The following is a 19,683-nucleotide window of genomic DNA, read 5'->3' on the forward strand; positions in this document are numbered from 1 at the left end:
CACTGCAGAAATGCAAACATGAAACTGGTAAATACACGTAACTGAAGCTCGGCTCGTACGTTAACGGGCATTTACGTAACCACTTCCCAGCAAATGATGCGTGAGATTGCCTGGCATATTAGTTTTACATGTTAACAACACTCGTGCAAAAATAGACCCACGCGCCTGGGCGATTACAACAATAAACAACACACCAAATCCGGTAACATAGTTTTTAACTTGAATATGAACATCCACTCAAAACTACCTTGTGCTATATATTTTCACTGTCTCTATGGACGAGAATTTGTGTTTTCAATTTTACCCAACGTATACGAAACTAAATGCTGCGGAGTTCATGTTTAAAACTACTACCCTGCTGCGATTTAAACTGAATCGCAACGAGACAATAACAAAACTGCGATGCAAAATCCCGATACATATCATCATGTTTATCGATATTTGACGTAGGTATGACGTCACACAGGAAAACAAAATCTAACTACTGTTGTTTACGATGAAAAAAATGACGTACCCAAATCTTTCAAGCGGTCAATTCTCTCTTCGAAAATACTTACATTCACTTTGTAAGATTTAACGACTGCGCCCCTTCCTATAGAAAACACCTCACGCGCGTTTACAAAATACCAACGCGTTTCCTCTGGCGATGTGTTCACCCAACGTGTTAACGCATGTCTAGTATACTAAGAATTGTGGTTTGCAACTTTATCTTTTTGTTTTCGCAACTTGCCTTTGATAGACAATATTACGTTCAGGTCAACTGGGCCCATTAGTCATTTTACGCGGAAAACTAACAGCGAAAGTCGAAATAACAAACGACCGGCAGCTGTATACGAATCGTAAACTGCTAACACAAGTTGTAATGATAAGCGAACTTACTTTTCACGAATCGTAAAATCTAAACAGCCGTAACAACGTCGCGACGACTGACGATCATACTTAAAGAGAAATGATCAATTTGACGTTAAACCGTTGAAAATTTAAAAATAGTCTAAAATTCTCGGGAGCAGGATCTGATATTTTAAAGCGTATGTCAAAAACAAATAGAGCAAAAAACACGCTTCAAATGCAATAGATACTGTCTGATCTATTAATTCTGTAAAGAAACTGTTTCCAAAATCGCTACATCAAATCTTAACCTTTTCCATGTAACTCTTATTAATTACAATCTAATTACAAATACCAAATTTGCTTTTGAACTTTTCACAACTCGGCTTTCAATCTGAACTTCAAGCATTTGACTTCTTTAACATTTGCCTTGTCACCAGGTACCTGTGCTATACAACTCTACTTTGGCGGATCGCTGTTGGCGAGTCAAACAAAACGAGTTCTTTCTTCCCTAGATTCGAGGCGAACCGTTCCGCATTGCTTGCCAACAACGCATTTTCAGTATAACACCAACATTATAATAGAATCACCAAATTATCGCCCCTTCTTTCCAACTAATCAGTTGAAGGAAATTACCGCCTCAAGTTAAATGTGATTTTCAACTGATCAATGTGATTAATTCGATTCTAAGTTTCTCTGTCACGGAAGCGCTTAAGTTTAGTGCTGACTGCTTGTTCACTTCTGCTGCTGATTATCTAGATGATAATCACATTTAATATCTAATCTTGCAAACCAATAAAACTAACCTTGCGAACGAAGTTAGAACTGCGCAAATCGCAATATACGTTTAGTACTGCGGGGTGAATAATATACCGTTAGTGCCTATATATCCCATACTTCAGAATAGCGTTTCAAACAACTAAATTTCTAGATTTGTGAGAATGCGGTTATTTATTTTTGTAAATATTATTTGTTTACTTCCAAATCAGACAAAAAAGGAGAATGAAAACATGCCCTATCTTACCTAACTCTATACTATACCTTACTTCAATCACGACAAGGTAGGATAATTTTAGAATAGCGTGTTGGGATTGTGGGGTCTTCAATAACTATCATTACACTATACATACTTATCAGAACGACGCAATTGCGTGTCAGAGAAAGCAAGGAAAGATTGAACAATACAGAGTTGGGACTCCACACTGTAATTTTGAACCAATTATTTCGGGCAAAAACGCATTTATTTGGCAAGTGACCCTCATATTATGATAATTGTATGATAAAAAAAACTTATTTTCAAAACATGTATGAAAGCTTCGTAACCTATAAACACCCTATTTTAAACGTTAAAATGTCCGTTTACGTTTATTCAATTTAACATAAGATTGTGCGGTTGTGCGTGCATATCTGATGTGGTTACATCTTATAAATTATGTAAGTACAATATTACGCTCTACATAATTCGGAACACTGTTTCTGTTTTCCCGTTTTACTATGTATATATATTGTATTAATAATTTAAACCGAAAATTAAACTACAGGGTAAGCGTCATTATTAATCTAAACGCAGCCCGCTTAAATTGCCCCACGCAGCAACAACATACTTTCTGATTCGGCAAAGCATTGCTGAGCTGCGAAACTTTAACACCAATGTCGGTCTGGTTTGTATAGCGCTTGGTAGAAATTTGCCAATTAGTAAAACCGGATTCACGCTCTGTAAGGCATTAAAACAATGTTTTACAATTTTTGGACTTGCACTTAAAAACTTGCTATCGCTGTTAAATAAATTTTGGTATAATAACCTCGTGGGTGAGCACGCCCAACGAACAACAATACGATGAGTATGCCGCACCCCTCGTGCTATGACGTCAATGATACGTTTTCCAAAACGTCGCCTGCGGAGATCTCATGTGTTTAAGTTTCTTACAATTTTGATCGTTGCTTTCTTGGGTAATTGAGTCGAAGTTTAGCGCCGGATTAGTACTCGTTTAGCCTTGACTCGTAAACAACAGCCATCGCAAATTTACGTGTCATACTACACGCAGTATTTTAGAAGTTTGCAGCCCGAAAAGTTTTCACAGCGTAACGCTTCAAAGGTTTGAGACAAAAATTTAAAATTATCGTGTGGGTTGCGTGACTCATTACAAGACCTAGCTTTGTAACGCGATCGACAGATTTATGAGAAATGGGCTAATAGCGTGCGTGTAATCACTGGTTCACAAAACAGTGGTCGCTTTACGTGTACAAGCAGGTACATACCTCTGACACAAAACACGTAACATTGTTTTGGTTTGGCCAAGTTTTAAGCTAAAGGTAAAAAAGCGAAAAATCAGCTACTTCAAGAATTTTAGGATCGTGATTTCCGTGACATCGGCACGTTCTTTGTACGTTTGTTTACCGCCTACGTCGAACCTATTTACACATCGGTTCGGTCGTCGATGATCGATTTCGATTGACCAGTTACCTATTGAACTTTTAAATTGTAATCATGGGTCAATATTAAAAAGGATAAACGGAACAAACAGTGTGTGGTAATGTTCTGTTCCTGCGTATTCGTCTAATTCTTGTTGTCCATCGAAAACATGAAATCGTTGCCTCGACGACCTCTTCTTTGCCTAAACAAAATTTCAACTAGATTTGGCAAATGATGCGATGTTATGCGTATATATATAAATAGTAGGGTGGTAAAAGATGGGACACTTTTTTATTCTATTTTATCGTCTTACTTAATAGTGAACAACTAACATTCAAATATTTATGAAACCGATTCCTCACAGCCGGATATTTGAATATTAGATGCTAAAGGTGTCCCATCTTGCCCCACAGTACTATATACAATGCATTTCATGCTCTATACGACTGAATGTGTGATATACAGACTTGGTTTCGGATGTATTGAGTAAAACGATATTCGGTAAACGGAAAAAGAGTATAAACTTCGGACAGTTTCCCTTCCGTGCAGTCATTTATATAGGTGACATTTTTACCATGACGACATGGGACTTCCCTTAGTTAACCAACAGAGCGTTGAGACGAACTGAACTGGAGAAAAGAAGTTACCTGTATCCTGATTTGCTACGTGGTGGCACTGGAGATTTTTCATACGGAGAAACTGAAAAATAATATTTGAAATTTTATTGAAGAAGTTGGAATGTATGTTCTCAGTAATACAATTTGGCAGGGTAAGAATATGGAGATGAGATGTGTACTGGTAAATAAATTAGGTTTTTCACATACTTTATACCCTTTAAACCACTAATAAAAATACATACATTGGGGTGGTGAACGGAATGTTTTTCTTCGTCTTAACGACTTTGGATTGCACGAAGTATTTTCCGGACTTGGTATCCTGTAATGTACATCATATACATATATGTATATTTCTACATGTCAAATATTGAAGGGTGAGGGAAGATGTGACACATTTTTATTCTATTTCTCGACCCATTTTGGTAGTAAACACAAAACATTCGAAGAATTATAAAACCATACCCTCACGACTCCCATAGACCGTAGATAATTGTTTAAAACACGAACAGGATACTTGGGTATTATGTGTTAAAGATGTCCCATCTTACCTCACAGTTTTATACTACATAGATACACAATACTCTCAAGGAAAATCGTTTAATTTAAGAAAAAAGAACGTCCAACTTTAGGACAATGGCTCTTTAGCCACGTTCTGTTTACACGGTTGTCATGGCGACAACAATTACGTGTATAAGTGGGGGGTGGGGGTGCGATTGCGATGGGTTGGGGCATGACGTACACACCCCACGACCCACGCACCCGCTAACAGCGGTGAGAGATACGTCGTTGCTAGGGTCTATGTTTACAAACAACAAATGAAACAAAGGTTTCTGTGGGACGTGATGCCGTATTCACCGTAGAAAATGTCTCACGGAACGACCAACCAAACATTAGGCGAATTTACAGTGATGGTATGGACAGCTTTGAGGTAATGGGTAACTCTGGTTCAAACTGCAGGTCCCAGCATGGCGTACTTCGCCGGTAACCAATACACCACAAATTGGTAACCAATACATCACACGATTTTGATCGAACGTTTTCATTTACACTATTTTTTATTTTTAGTCATACGAATAGGTCTTAAAAATGTTCAAATTCTCACCTATGTGGGTGATTCTGAGCATTATCTTCACACGGACTCATGTTGCGTCTCGAACGTCTGGGTTCTGCAACGATTAAAACAAATTATAATTTTATTTTTGTTCCACAGGTTTTAGTAGGTTGCCAAATATAAAGGCAATAATTTTGGGAACCAAAATTAAAGCCACACTAACCTACAACATAGGAATTGTAAACAGCCGCACGAAACGGAAAAGGTGAGGCTTCCAAAGTTTATTTAGTGCGTGGGTGGTTATGGACGTTTAAATGAGAATATCTAGGGTGCTTTTATAATCTATCATCGCTGTGACCCAGGAAACCATGCTAGGGTATTGGTAGTTTCATGCGCGATACAATATAGTTAGTAACAGACCAACTTTGCAGAAATGAAATTGTGTTGGGTTACTTAAAATAGTTTAAGGTACGATTTGTAAATTTCATCTCAAAGTTATGGGGAGATTTTCACCTGTTTTTGTTGATTGCAACATTTTTGTCACTTCTTCGCATTTCTTTGCTTCAACGTCTTCAATTTTGGTTAATTCAATCACACGATTATCGTTTAAAGCGTGTTTAACTTCTCTACGCTTTAAAATCTGAGAACGTATAAGGTTTAAGCACGTTGCTTGGTGAAAATATTTCTTTTTTTGAACATACCGTATCCTCTCGAATTAAATTTGGTCCAGCTGAAGGAAGAAGTGTGGTGCTGCCTTTGCTCTCTTCTTTTTCAGTATCGTCACTGAAGAATATGCAAGTAAGGCTTATATGTTTACTTAGTGTAAGAAATCTTTATACAACTAGAACTATTAATGTATTGTGACACCTACTTGTCTGCGTGTATAATATAGTATAGGGTAAGGAAAGATGGGACACCTTTTCGTTCTATTTTCCCGTCTCATTTGATATCGTAAACAAAGAACATTCGAAGAATTATAAAACGGCATTCCCACGACTCCCATAGACCGTTGTAAATGACCAGGATATTAAGACATCATGTGCTAAAGGTGTCCCAGCATATTCTCCCACAGTACTATATAAATTATTAGGCTAATGTTTGTGATAGAGATGAAATGCTGGCAAAGGTGTTCTATTTCTAACACAACCTGTCCGCTACAATAGATAAACAATTTAAATCATACACAAATGGTAACGAAGTAAAAAACATACAAACGCATATGAATTATAAATTTACGTTATGCTTGCTGTGGTGGAAATTATTGGTGAAGCTATGGGGGGTGTGGAGGATTGTAGAGAATCTAAACCCAGCAATGAAGTGACCACTCCAAGCGCCAAGGACTCCACTAACTTATCCATGCTTTTTGCTTCGTTCACATTGCTACTTGTTTCTGTGCCTGCAAATTTTAATCAATTTATTTCTACTGTAAAGTTTTAAAAAAATACTATATAGTCGGGTGAGGGAAAATGGGACATCCTATCACTTTTTTCTCGTCACAATTGGTAGTAAACAAAGACAATTCAAATATTTATAAAACCGTATCCTCGCGACTTCCATTAACCGTTGTTAATTGTTTATAACACGATCAGAATATTTAAACATTCTATGCTAATTGAATCCCATCTTCCCCCACCCTACTATACAATATGTATAGCTGTGTCTAAATTAGAGTGCAGTATAAAAAATATTTAGGTAGTGAAAATCATATTGTATTAAATCAAATCTAATGCGTATCAAAACAAAAACAGCACAGTGCTAAATGCTTTAAAACAAACCAAAACCTCTTATTGAGCCAAACGTTAATGTGTAATTTTCGTCGACCAGTCAAGGAAAATGAAAAGCAACTGTAAAAAATTATACCTGGTTGCTGAACAGTTGATTCGAGAGCACATTTTACGATCCTGGATGCCAATTCATCTAAGAGAACTTGGATTTCAGATTTAGGAGCCGATTCCTCCGGAGTTGACTCTGATGACTGATCTTTGCTACAAACGTCAAAACGACATGGAGTTAAAAATATGTATGAGGACTAATAAGGACTAACTTCTGAAAGCGTTACCTGTTCAGTGTTTTAACATTGCCATCTACTTTCAATGGTTGGTCGTTTTTAGTTTCTGCAAAACATAAAACGTATTAAACAATTATAATCTTAAACATTGCTTCTCTATCTATAGTACGAACACATTGTCATGATATATGAAGGTCTTCCAAGGGGTGGGTTTACCTTATCTAGAATCACGGCCTACTTATAGGAATATTTCCTCGCCTATACTGGAATCAGACAAGTTACGAGTAAGTGAAATAAGAACATTTTTTTATTTAAAGCTGCAGTTTTTTTATAAAACGTAATGGAACGAGAGCTTTAAAAAAATTGTACATGATAACAAACAGTTTAAGAACTACTACTCTGAAGTATAACAAGGTTGACTAAAAAGGATTTTTAAGTCAGAGGTTTCAACCTCTTTGTTCGAAATAATATAGAAACATCCAAATCGTGCATACCTCCTTTTAGATCGTCCTTCATTCTCCAATTTGAAAACGACGATTTGTAAATTGCCTTGGGTTTTGTATCAGACGCAAAAGATTTGCATTTTGTTGCTTTTGGAAGACTGCTGGTCATGCCTTTGTTAAGTACTTGAGTCGACTTTGTACCCGATTTACGAGCTAACTTCTCTTTGGACTTGTGTTTTTTTCTACTTATACCATCAGACGTCTGAGATGGGAAACATATAAACCTCGTATTGTGAATTTGTGGGATTTGTTTAAGTATTTGCCGGCTGTTTATGGACCAGCCCCGCGGCTATTTTATTAGCTTAATCTTTAATAATAAAAACAGATATACATGTAATAAATATGTTCAAAAGTTCCCACTTATATTACCTTGGTTTTTACATTCTTTCCAGAAACTTCGGTCTCTGAACTTTGTTGAGTTTCTAAATAGCAAATTTTGGTAATATTATTAACTATAGAAGCTCCACTTTATATTATCATGTTGCTACAATTGATATATAGTAGGGTGGGGGAAGACGAGACATCTTTTATTCTATTCTCTCGCCCGTTTGGTACTTGGTAGTAAACAAAAAAAGCATTCAAAGAATTATAAAACCATATTCTCACGACTTCCAGAGACCATTTTTAATTGTTTTAACACGATCAGGATATTTGGGCTAAAGGTGTTCGTCTTTCCCAACCTACTAAAATCTCGATATCCTTGATATTACAACAGTGTTATACCTTCAGTTTGTTCATCCTTTTCCCCCATTAACATTCGAACAATATCAGCGGCTAACACGCTTGCTGCTGAACTAATTGTAGACCGATCTGTGGCTGTTATCAGCTTTTCCAAATCTAAAACAAATCACGAATTTGCAATCAACCAGACCACTATTGTTTATAAAACTTCTATAGATGTACGAACCAGACTGTCCAGCTGTCGCAGAACTTGCGGTTTGGCTCTCAGTGTTGGTGGTATTAGAAATACTAAAACATAAATAAGAAGTTGATTACTTTTTAAATGTATATAATAGGGTGGGAGGAGATGGGACACCTTTAGCGCATAATATCCAAATATCCTGATCGTGTTTTAAACAATTAACAACGGTCTATGGGAGTCGTGAGGATACAGTTTTATAATGTTTTGAATGTTTTTTATTTACTGGCAAGTGGGATAAGAAAATAGAACAAAAATGTGTCCCATTTTTCCCCACCCCACTATATTACTTAAAATATAATACATGAATCAGTGCAACTTATTTATCTTTGCGTGTCAGGCAGTGGCAGTCGTTATAACACTTCTGTTTCATACTACACCTCCTACTTATGAGTTACCACCTATGTTACTTTGTGCGTGACTTTTTTTTTGGTGTGTTTAGTGACATTATTGTATGACTGACAATTTAGCCACTCATAAGAACTAGCGGGATGGACCAATTGCCGTTAAGTGTCTTGCAAGAGGAGACACACACCCACAATGACAGCGTCAAGCAACGAACCAGTATTCTTTGGGTATAAAAGAACCAACTATACTATGCTACATAATATACATGTAGATAGTATCGTTTTCAACCGTGGAGAACAAATATATAGATTTCCAATTACCTTTTCCTAGCGTCGACGAGGCTTCGAACGATTTTAACGATTTCACTTTGCAGTTTCTCCAAATTACCCGGCACGTGTAAATTAGTTGAGTCCTTTTCCATTATTCTTTCCAATACTCTTGCTGCCAAAGTGTCAATCACCATTTGACTGACAGCCGAGCTAACAACGCTTTCTACTTCGCCATGAACTAAAGATCTGAACCAAGAATAAAATTATATGCTTATAATATTATCGTATTAAAGTGTGTTTGAAATAAATCAAACAGCTAATGCGTCGTTGAAAGTAGATATTAACTCATGTTTGCTAATAATGGGATCAAACCAACGTCGTCTCTATCAACCAAAGCTATCAAGCAAACTGGCTTACCTTCCTTCTGTTATTGTAAGCTTAGCAATCTCTTCTGCAAGTAAGCTCATTCCTGAGCTGAATGCTGATCTAGAAGAACTTCCTAACGAACCAGCGTTTGCCAGTGCTACCTCCAATGCTGTACTCTCTACTATAAGATCTTCTGACACATGCTAAACACATTGTGTCAAACATGGAAAAGTATAGTCAAAAATAAGTTCACACCTTTAGTCCTGAGTTAACTGCTGACTGTGTTGAGCTGTCTGCCAATAAAAGCTTCTGCAGTGATTGTTTTAAAGCATCCATGGCGAAAATGCTTGCTCCACTACTCATAGCAGAGTCGGTAGAACTGCCCAAATCACCTGCCTTTAAATAATAAAGATATTAGAATTTTTATGCCGTCCAACAGGCATTTCATATTTGTAAAACACAACACCCGAGTTTTTCCACCTATTAAACGCTGGAGTATAGATTTAAAACACTACCAACCTTTAACATTGCGTTGCTTACAACATCGCCGGCAAGATCGCTTGCACCAGAATTAACTGCTGATTCCTGAGATAAATTTTCCGCTCTTTGAATGGCAGTTAGTGCGGCATCAGTCGCCAAATCATCCAAACCGGAGCTCACAGCTGATCTTGCGTCGCTGGAAATTTTGCTAGTCTCCTGGAGCGTCTCCTAAAAAAAAACAATATGATATGTCAGGGATGTTGTTGTGATCAGTTAATTCCACAATCATACTTTTATATTTAGTTTATATAGAAGGGTGAGAGAGATGGGACACCTTTCACAAGATGAGACACCTTTCGCACATAATATAAAAACATCCTGATCGTGTTTTAAACTCTTAACAACGGTATATGGGAGTCACAATGATATAGTTTTATATTTCTTTGAATGTTCTTTGTTTACTACCAAATTGGACGAGAAAATAGAGTTAAAAAGTGTCTCATCTTTCCCCATCCTACTCTTTAACAAATAGTCAGGATAAAGATCGTAACCGACAGATACGGTGTTCGATCGATGCTGATATTGATAGCAGTATGTTTTTTTAAGCAATAAGACACTTTACGGAAATTGCTCCCACCCAGCAGTGGCCATTAATAGGTTTGACCACTCTAGGTGTCGGGGCTGAATGACCAGCATATTATACTAGAAGGCTTCATACATAATAATTTACAGTATAAGTTGCGGGAAAAATAAACTTCACCAACAAAAATACGCAAGTATCATTTCCATACTTTAACCATAGCGTCAGCTAGTTTCTTCATAGCGTTCTCAATGGTCGGCGTCGAGCTTTCTTCGGACCACAGACTCGCTTCTTGGTTGACTTTCTTCACAGCATTGTCTGTGATTGCTGCAGCAAGATCTTCGATGCCAGATGAGAAAGCAGATGACGCATCTCGATCGGGAACGATTTTTCTGAGAAGATAAATAGTGTTAAATTCTTGTGAGATTTCTGCCAGTACAAACTCTATTATGTATTCACGAGATGATGACGAAAAAACAATTTATTGAAATGATTAGAAGATACAGTAGGGTGGGGGAGGATGGGACACCTTTTTGTTCTATTTACTCGTCCTATTAGGTAGTAAACAAAGAAAATTTAAGAAATTATGAAATCGTATCCTCACCACCTCCATATTTAACATTGCTTTACATAAAACATGTTTTGTTTATTTCTTGAAATTAAAAGCAAAATGACACTACTTGAGTAAAAGTGTCAAAATAAAGCGTGGCTAACACTCACAATACAGTATTAATTTACTCAATTTTGTATTGTATATAATTATAGTAGGGTGGGGGGGAGACGAGACACCTTTTTATTCTAATTTCTCGTCTCATTTGGTAGTAAACAAAAACATTCAAAGAATTATAAAACTGTATCCTCGCGACTCCCATAGACCGTTGTTAATTGTTTAAAAAACAATCAGGATATTTGGAAATTATGTGCCAAAGGTGTCCGATCTACCCCCAGTATACTTATAACTATGACAAATTAAGACGTAGTAAAAAAGTGTACGTAAGACTGATTCAAAATGGTTCATAGTTTACTTTACCCACTTTACTATTCGTCGAACCTGAACTGATTTAACTGTTGATAACTACAGTGTGTACTAACTTATTTTAATTACTTTGCAAGGTTTTGACTGATGCGTTGGATATCTCTCTCTTGAAGGTTTCTAAACAACCGCCTGGGGGCGTTAGTGAGCGCTTTAAGGCTAAATATTTCCTGAATAAAATCTTCCACTGTCATATCTGAAAAACACACGCATTAGCCTTTGTATATAGTTAAACACACGCATTAGTCTTTGTATATAGCACGGTTTGGTTTAACATATATCAGGGTGGGGGGAGATAGGACACCTTTAGCACATATTATACAAATATTCTGATTGTGTTTTAAACAATTAACAACGGTTTATGGGAGTTGTGAAAATACAATTTTATAAATATTTCAATTTTCATTGTTTACCACCAAATGGGACGAGAAAATGGAATAAAAAGGTGTCTCATCTTCCCTACCCTACTCTACATACCCTTGACGTCTTTACAGAGGTTAGTTTCAGACTTTGGTTTGTACGATGAAGGTAAAAGAGCTTTAAGATTCAAAATTGCACCAACAATTCCAGACGTCATTTCATTCACTCGTGTTTCCATGGTGAAACTGCTGAGTGACGTCATGCTTGTGGAAGTTGACGTAGTATTTCCTACCGAAGATATAAGTTGTGCATAAGATTAGGAACTAAATGTCTCATATTTGCTTGTTAATCAAATCTAAAGGCCCGATTTAATACGTATGGGAAATTATAACCCGGATGTACATTAAACTGCCTTTCGCGTAGTTTCCAACTCAGATACACTAAACTGCAAAGTTTTAACATAATCATAAAAGCATTTGGTGATTCTTGTATTTTAGAATAAAATAAGGAAAGCAAAAAATTAAAGAGGTTTTCGAAGCGAAAAAACTTCGAAGCGAAACATGTAAACCATAATTGAAATATATAAAAATGTATAAGATAAACATTTCACACATACTGGGTGTCTAATGTTGATATATTCATCAAAACGTAACTGATTAAATGGAAATAGTGAGCCAACGAATCAACTACTTATACCAACAGAGCAGCCACTTTTATTAAATATTCTCATAGCTGCTCGGCGTTGCAATACACCACGGAAAAAGCCTTTCTCGCCAATTAGCAAAAGAAAGAACAAGTGTTAGTACTTGAACTACAGCATTGCACCCAGTAACATTGGAAGCAAATACTGCGTGTTTTTCTAGGACGTACATCTGCAACGTGATCGACGTAACTATTAATGTTAAAGTACAAATCGACAGGCCGACTGCGTGTCGCTTTATTATAGACCTTGTCCCACTGGTTAGGTAAGTATTATTTTGTAGCAGTGGATAAATGGTTAAAACCACCAGCGAAATCTCCATGGCTGTAAAGAAAATAATGGTAATAACACTATTGATTAAAGCGCCGTTCAAAGACAAATTGTCGGACAAGACACAACCGAGTTGCGGGTCACTTGTTAATTTCAGTGACATAAAAAAACATAATGTAGCAACTAGTTTGACGATGATCAGCACGATTAGCACGTTGCCACAGAGAAGAAGATTCGTAGAACGGTCGTGCTTTAGCAAGGGGTCAGCGTTGAAGGAATGTTGCCTGAACCAGAATAACACAAGTACGGATGCCTTTAACCCTAAAAATAAGCATACGTTGATGTAGTGATGAGCCCTGCACCATGAAGCTGAACACCGGCCATGATTGACTTCAAATATTGCAAAAATTGAAGTTAGGAAAGCCAATACCGATGTGACCAGACAGAGATAATTAATGGAGCATTTCTTCTTGTGTTTTACATGGAAAGAAACCAACGCAAGCAAAATGTATCCCGAGAAGATAGTCAGTCCGACTGAGAATGAGAAACCAACCAGGAAACGGGACTGAAAAAAATAAGTAAATCCACAATATGTTGCATTGTCAGTAACGTTGCTGTTTCTTGCCGTTGGCACACTGCTATTTATCTGCTGCCTGTGCGGGGGAACGGACATATTCCACTATAATAGCCGGTTCACCATTAAATCACCGCACAAGCCAGCTCATCATAGCTTTGTTCTGTTTATAAAAATTACGTCATCCAATTCCTTTTAAAACAGCTTTTTTATTGCAACAAGTAAACTATAAGGAATAAAAGGGCACGTAATGTACAATGTACAATCAACATTTACTCAAACGCGCTTGGAGAGGCAACTTACAACTCTTAAAATGTATATACCTTGGCTGGCGTTTTTACATTGACATTTAGCACCACCAACCACAGTAAGAAAAACGAACTATCTACAATTCTAAACCGACATGATGTTGTGTTTGATCAACACTGACAGATCATAAACGTTCATTACATTTTATTTTTCTGTTATTTAAATGTGGACAATTATCGTATAATTCATAAAATAGTTGTTACATTTTGGTTGCAACCTATGGATGTACGATCTGGGGTGAAAGTTGTAATACAAAAAAAAGAAGAATGACGCATGGGAAGAATAGTAAAATCTCTCGGGCTTTTATAATTACACCTTACTTCCGCAGTACGGTGACGCAAGTCAAACAATATATGTTAACAAGACGTCTTTTTAATGAAGATAAACGTGGCACGTAGAACTGCAATTATTGTATTTATGATATGTAAGAAGTAAGAACTTCGACCAATTATCAATTCGGAATCGGTTTTATTGCTTGGCATAAAATGCATTCGTCGTTACAAACCACACTACGTCTCCTAAGCCATATATAAATACAGTTTTTGCATAACATGTTTCACAACATATATAGTTTTTGTTTATTACTTCGATCGCAATATAAAAAAATCAACTAAAAACGGAAATGGAATAAATTTAATGAAAACGAATGTTGTTAGAACACGATATGTATAAAAGCATGGGAGAGATCATGAAATATAAAGAAGGTGATGACTACTTAACACACCGTACAATGAACCCAACACTCGGTTGAACCATTTAATTAAAAAATGTCAATTACTTGATCAGGTCTACTTAAAATTTTCAACTCAAAATAAAATATATAGTAGGGTGGGGGAAGATGGGACACCTTTTCATTCTATTTTCCCGTCCAATTTGGTAGTAAACGACTCCCAAAGACTGTTGTTAATTGTTTAAAAAAAAGATCAGGATATTTTGCTATTATGTGTCAAAGGTGTCCCATCTTCTCCCACCCTACTATACAGCAGAATGAAAGCGATGATAGGGTGGTCACGAAGTGCAAATAGTTGGCATAGAGTTCATTCTCTTTTCTGCGTTCGTAGGTAACTTGTGCAATCCGTTGTTGAATGAAAGCTAATACGACGACACAAGAAAGTCGTGATGATGTATTTTCCAGTTCTGAAAGCTGCAATGTCGATGTTGTTGAATGTGGAGCTTTCGTATTAATTGGACATGATTACATCTATGCCTGCCTAAAACAGCTCGTGCCAGTTATAATTAAGGAAGCCGTAAAGCCTCATTTCAACCTGCAATATGCGTATATCACAGCATTGCGTCAACTTCCGCTGTAACGTATAACAGATGTATCGGTGAGAAAATGAAACTATTCTGCTACGTATTTAAGCAGGTCGTGTTTTGGCACAAGTGTTGCATTCACTGCAGATATTAATTAACAATTTCCTTCGCATATCAGCTTTGACGTAGGTCTGGTTATCAATCAGAAATGACTCCAATGACCGCTTCTACTTCAGTCAAATTGTATTTGCTTAAGGTAAAATTTTCACTGTCCGAGTACATCGTGTGCCTCTCGATTGATGTAATACCATGGTAGCAACCTTTCTCGCCAGTTCTTGAACGACAAAATGACGGCGAATGTGCATATGAGGTTGTTCATTGTTGTCAGTAACATAAAATAGACATAAGTTGTGTTTGACAAATATAGAATCACTAACGCTGTAGCAACATTGGGGACAACACACAGTGTACTGCACACTACCATTCGTCGTATCGCAGAAGATAAATCAGGAGCCGCTTTGTTTGTGTTTGTCTTTGAAAGCGGGAAAGTCATTAGGCCAAATAAACACGCGTGCACAGTAACGTACATGTAGAGGAATACTTTTGTAACATCATTTCTTTCATGTCGAATATTCTCGTTCTTTATGCTACAACCAGCAGGGTGCGGTTTCACTTTGATACGTAATAAATACACGCAAAAAACAACAAGACAGGCACATATAATTCCAAGTATAACGTTACTTAAATAACGAATTAATCGGCATGTATAATGTTTCAGCAGTGGATCACTGTATAACGAGTGCTGTCTGAACCAAAGAAGTACAAAGATGCACAATAATCCAATAAAGAAGGATATCCAATGAAGATAGTTCTTCACTTGACACCATTCGCTTGAAATGTACCCGAAGCCCATCTCAAAATAAGAAATAAGGCAAGATAAAAAAGCTAATATAATGGTTACAAAGTAGAGATGATTAACACACATGCCTTTCCCTTTCCAACGTTCAAAAGTTACATATGCTGCTGCTAAATAAGCTGATACAACGATCATAACTGATGTAAAAGCATAACCTCTTGCCTTAGTTGCAATTACATTGAAGCTGCTGCTTGTAGAGTTAACGTAGCTAGTGGTCGTGCTCGTGTTCATAACTGTTTCCCCGCCTATTCACAGTCAAAATGCGGTTGAGAAAGGCTATGAAAGTATAACACTCTATTAAAGAGAGCAAGAATTCGTGCCCATCAGGCCCTTGCGGTACAGAAGAGCATCTGGGTTTTTCCTGTTGCACATTGTCCAAAACAACATGATGATGGTGGTAATTATTACCGGGAAAATAAACCCACATAACACCCACACATTGTCTATTTTTGTCCAATATTAAAGATATATATATATACCAATACGTATTAGTGCGCAAAATTATTGAACATGCTACAAAAGGTAAAATTAGCTCAAGGGCAAACGAAGCTATAAAACTTTAAGGAGTATTTACGTTACATTAAAATATGTTCCGTTTAAAAGCTTTACTAGTGTAACTTTTACCAAGTATGGTGTACGGTTTATTAGACCAAATACATGATTGCGGGGTTAATAAAAAACAAACAATGTCGTTTTAATATTGATAAAAGAACTGCAAAACGTATTTGTTGTTCTGTAACTCACTTTTTCACTGTGCTTATATGCAAATACAACAATTGGATCTGCACAACAAGGAAATAAAATATAACCGCAAAAGCAGGAGAAAGAAATAACTTCCAGGTAAGCGACCACTATTCAATGGAAGCTATCTCTAATCACGGGATGACGTAAAAGTGCAGAAAATCTTGTATCGGAAAATCCTGTGTGACACTATCTAATCCGCGTATTTTGGTAATTTCGTGCTGACCTGAGCTCAGATCTGCTTCGGCTCGCACGAGATATACTGCGATCTGGTTGTATGGTTGTGAGAATAGTAAATCTACAGCTCACCATTGTACTCCACTACACATTTCAAGATGTTGTATAGAAACATTTTTAATGTAGTAGGATGGGGGAACATGGAACACCTGTTTATTTTTTTGTCCATTTGGTACTAAACAAAAAACATTTAAAGAATTATAAAACCTTATTCTCATGACTCTCATAGACTGTTGTTAATCGTTTAAAACACGAACAGGATATTCGGATATTATGTTCTGGTGTCCCATCTTTCCCCACAGTACTTTTACGCTTTATAAAACTTGACAAATACCAAAAACAAAATTATGGAATTTTATTTAAAAGTTAAGTTACATAAAAACTAAATGTAAAATGATGTCACAAAGACAGAAATTTAAAAATCGTCCAGCGCGACTGTAACGCCTTATAAGTATATGTCCGCATAATAAGAAGCGCATTTCATATTAATACGATAAACTGTTTTTATAAGCCATCAAGTCGTGATTACTATTTAACCTTTTTTGTACAATTTAAAATTCGCAACACGCTTCATAAATTAGGCATAACATGGTTTGACACATGCGGGGTGAATGTATTACAATCTGTACAACTTCGGTAGCACATCTTCAATAAATAACAATTCTACAATACAGTAATGAGGCATATGTTGGTATAGTACGACTATAACCGCTCCACAAAAACACAAGTAATTGACTCAAGGTCTATATATTTTGGTTTCTGGTAGGCCTGCTCCCAAATGAACGGTCGTTAAGGTTCCATAACACCTTGAGTTCTCCTGGTCATGTAATACCATGGTAGCAACCTTTCTCGCCAGTTCTTGAACGACAAAATGACAGCGAATGTGCATATGAGGTTGTTAGTTGTCGTCACTGACGAAAAATAAACATAAGTTGTGCTTGAGAGATATAGAAGCACTAACGCTGAGGCAACATTGGGGACAACACACAGTGTACTGCACACTACCATTCGACGTATCGCAGAATAAACGTCAGGCGCTGTGTTCTCCCTTTTTGTCTTCGAAAGTGGAAACGCCATTAAGGCAAGTAAAATTGCATGTAGAGTAATGTAAACGTAGATGAATAAAGCCATAACGTTAGATCTCTGAGGACGATCTTTTTCGTTCTTGATTCCACAGCCAGCAGGGTGTGATTTCACGTTAATAAGACAGAAGTACACGCAAAAAGCGACAAGGAAACCACAAATAATCCCAATCATAATTGTACTTAAATACCGAAGAAGTCTGCATGTATAATGCTTCAGCAGTGGATCACTGTAGAACGAGTGCTGTCTGAACCAAAGAAGTACAAAGATGCACAATAATCCAGAAAAGAAGAATATCGAGTGCAGATAGTTTTTGACGTCACACCACTCATTTGAAAGGTAACCAAAGCCCATCTCAAAATAAGCCATAAGGCAAGATAGAAGGGCCAACATAATAGTTACAAAGTAGAGATGATTAACACGCATTCCTTTCCATTTCCAGTGTTCGAAAGTAACATATGCTGCTGCTAAATAAGCTGAAATAACCATCATGATAGATGTTATCACATATCCTCGGGTCTTAACTGCAAAAACATCGAAGCTGCTGTTTGTAGAGGTAACGTAGCCTGCGGTCGTTGTACTCATCACTGCTTGCTCTGGCTACCAGTAGTTCACAAACAGCACAACATGTCGAAAAGATCACGAAAGAAACCTCTCTCACGCATGAGAATATGTGCCCTGGTCAACGGGCTTTGCGTTTTTCCTGTACCAAATTGTCCAAATAAACAGAAGACGTGAAGAATCTTATTAAGCTGAATCAGGTAAGGACAGCGCCCTACGGTTATCTGTACCTGTGTTGGTTTAACATTCGAATTGTTTGTGAGATTTACAATGCAATAGTACGCAACTACTTTTAAATACTACAGAACGTAAAATAGGCTTTAGGGCAAACGATGCAAAAACCGTAAAGAGTTACTTATCTTAATCTCAATGTTCTGTTTAAACGAAGTTCTGAAGTCACTATTTATCCGGTAAACCCAATGATGTAAGCTTTTCGATTTAAAAACTTGTTCAAACTTTACGCTGTATCCTAATCTATCTATACCTAGGCGTAAACTATATTCGCAAGAATAAGGGCACTGTGAGTCAATACACGATTTGTTCGACAATGCGTAAATAACATTAGTCACTACATTATTTTAACTATATTTAAAATACAGCGGCGTAAAGGGAAATTTTCTAAGTAAGCGAACCTCATCACAGTTACTTGCATTCATTGTGAACAAATGTTCCAACACCCAATTTGTCCAGCGAACGTGTATGCCGATGCTATATAAGCCAATGTCCAACTCTGTAGCGACACCGTCCGGAAGGGTCTCTATGGGTCGGACTTACTTGAGCAGTGAAACATCGTAACGTTTGGCAGTTCACGATAATTGTACAAAATCACAAACTCTAATCGTTAAGTTCGTTTGACTAAAATAACCAACATTTTAACATATTTGGTTATAACAAAGTTGCGGTACATCAAAATGATTCATTCTAGGTATCTAAGTTATAAATTTCGCGGCAATTTCTTTTGGCGTTGTTTGTAATACAAACACTGACATTTTATTTTCAAACAGTTTTACACACCGATCATAAGATAAATAAGTTTTAAAGTTGTTGTAATTACATGTATTTATTAGCGGAAATGTTAAGCGGGTGCTCAGGCACAACAACGAGCGAGCATTTTACGGTAATTTTGCAACGAAAAATAAAGTATAAAAGAAATAGAAAGAACTGTAATGTTTATGTTTTAATAAGTTTCAAGAAAGTGGTGTCTATCAAGAGAGGCACAAAAGAGTACACATGCAAAATTGCTTCACGTTTACAGAACATACG

General features: G+C 36.8%; 1 protein-coding gene across 2 annotated transcripts in view; it reads right to left on the reverse strand.

The window, feature by feature from the left end:
• Nucleotides 1-2,881: 2,881 nt before the first annotated feature.
• Nucleotides 2,882-19,683, reverse strand: part of LOC100182668 — a 28,655-nt gene continuing 11,853 nt past the window's right edge. For both annotated transcript variants that reach the window (XM_026838579.1, XM_002123088.5), the window contains exons 10-29: nt 11,893-12,063; nt 11,488-11,611; nt 10,594-10,774; nt 9,842-10,030; nt 9,578-9,718; nt 9,374-9,525; nt 9,008-9,202; nt 8,328-8,389; nt 8,144-8,257; nt 7,790-7,842; nt 7,412-7,622; nt 6,969-7,023; nt 6,770-6,894; nt 6,146-6,305; nt 5,611-5,692; nt 5,423-5,549; nt 4,961-5,024; nt 4,101-4,177; nt 3,889-3,940; nt 2,882-3,443 (exon numbers count right to left, since the gene is read on the reverse strand). In XM_026838579.1, the coding sequence (XP_026694380.1) occupies nt 3,386-3,443; nt 3,889-3,940; nt 4,101-4,177; nt 4,961-5,024; nt 5,423-5,549; nt 5,611-5,692; nt 6,146-6,305; nt 6,770-6,894; nt 6,969-7,023; nt 7,412-7,622; nt 7,790-7,842; nt 8,144-8,257; nt 8,328-8,389; nt 9,008-9,202; nt 9,374-9,525; nt 9,578-9,718; nt 9,842-10,030; nt 10,594-10,774; nt 11,488-11,611; nt 11,893-12,063 (2,393 nt within the window). In that variant the 3' untranslated portion in view covers nt 2,882-3,385. The remainder of the gene's footprint in view (nt 3,444-3,888; nt 3,941-4,100; nt 4,178-4,960; nt 5,025-5,422; nt 5,550-5,610; nt 5,693-6,145; nt 6,306-6,769; nt 6,895-6,968; nt 7,024-7,411; nt 7,623-7,789; nt 7,843-8,143; nt 8,258-8,327; nt 8,390-9,007; nt 9,203-9,373; nt 9,526-9,577; nt 9,719-9,841; nt 10,031-10,593; nt 10,775-11,487; nt 11,612-11,892; nt 12,064-19,683) is intronic.

Source organism: Ciona intestinalis, unplaced genomic scaffold (genome assembly GCF_000224145.3).
Source record: "Ciona intestinalis unplaced genomic scaffold, KH HT000098.2, whole genome shotgun sequence".
In the NCBI taxonomy this organism is placed as follows: Eukaryota; Metazoa; Chordata; class Ascidiacea; order Phlebobranchia; family Cionidae; genus Ciona; species Ciona intestinalis.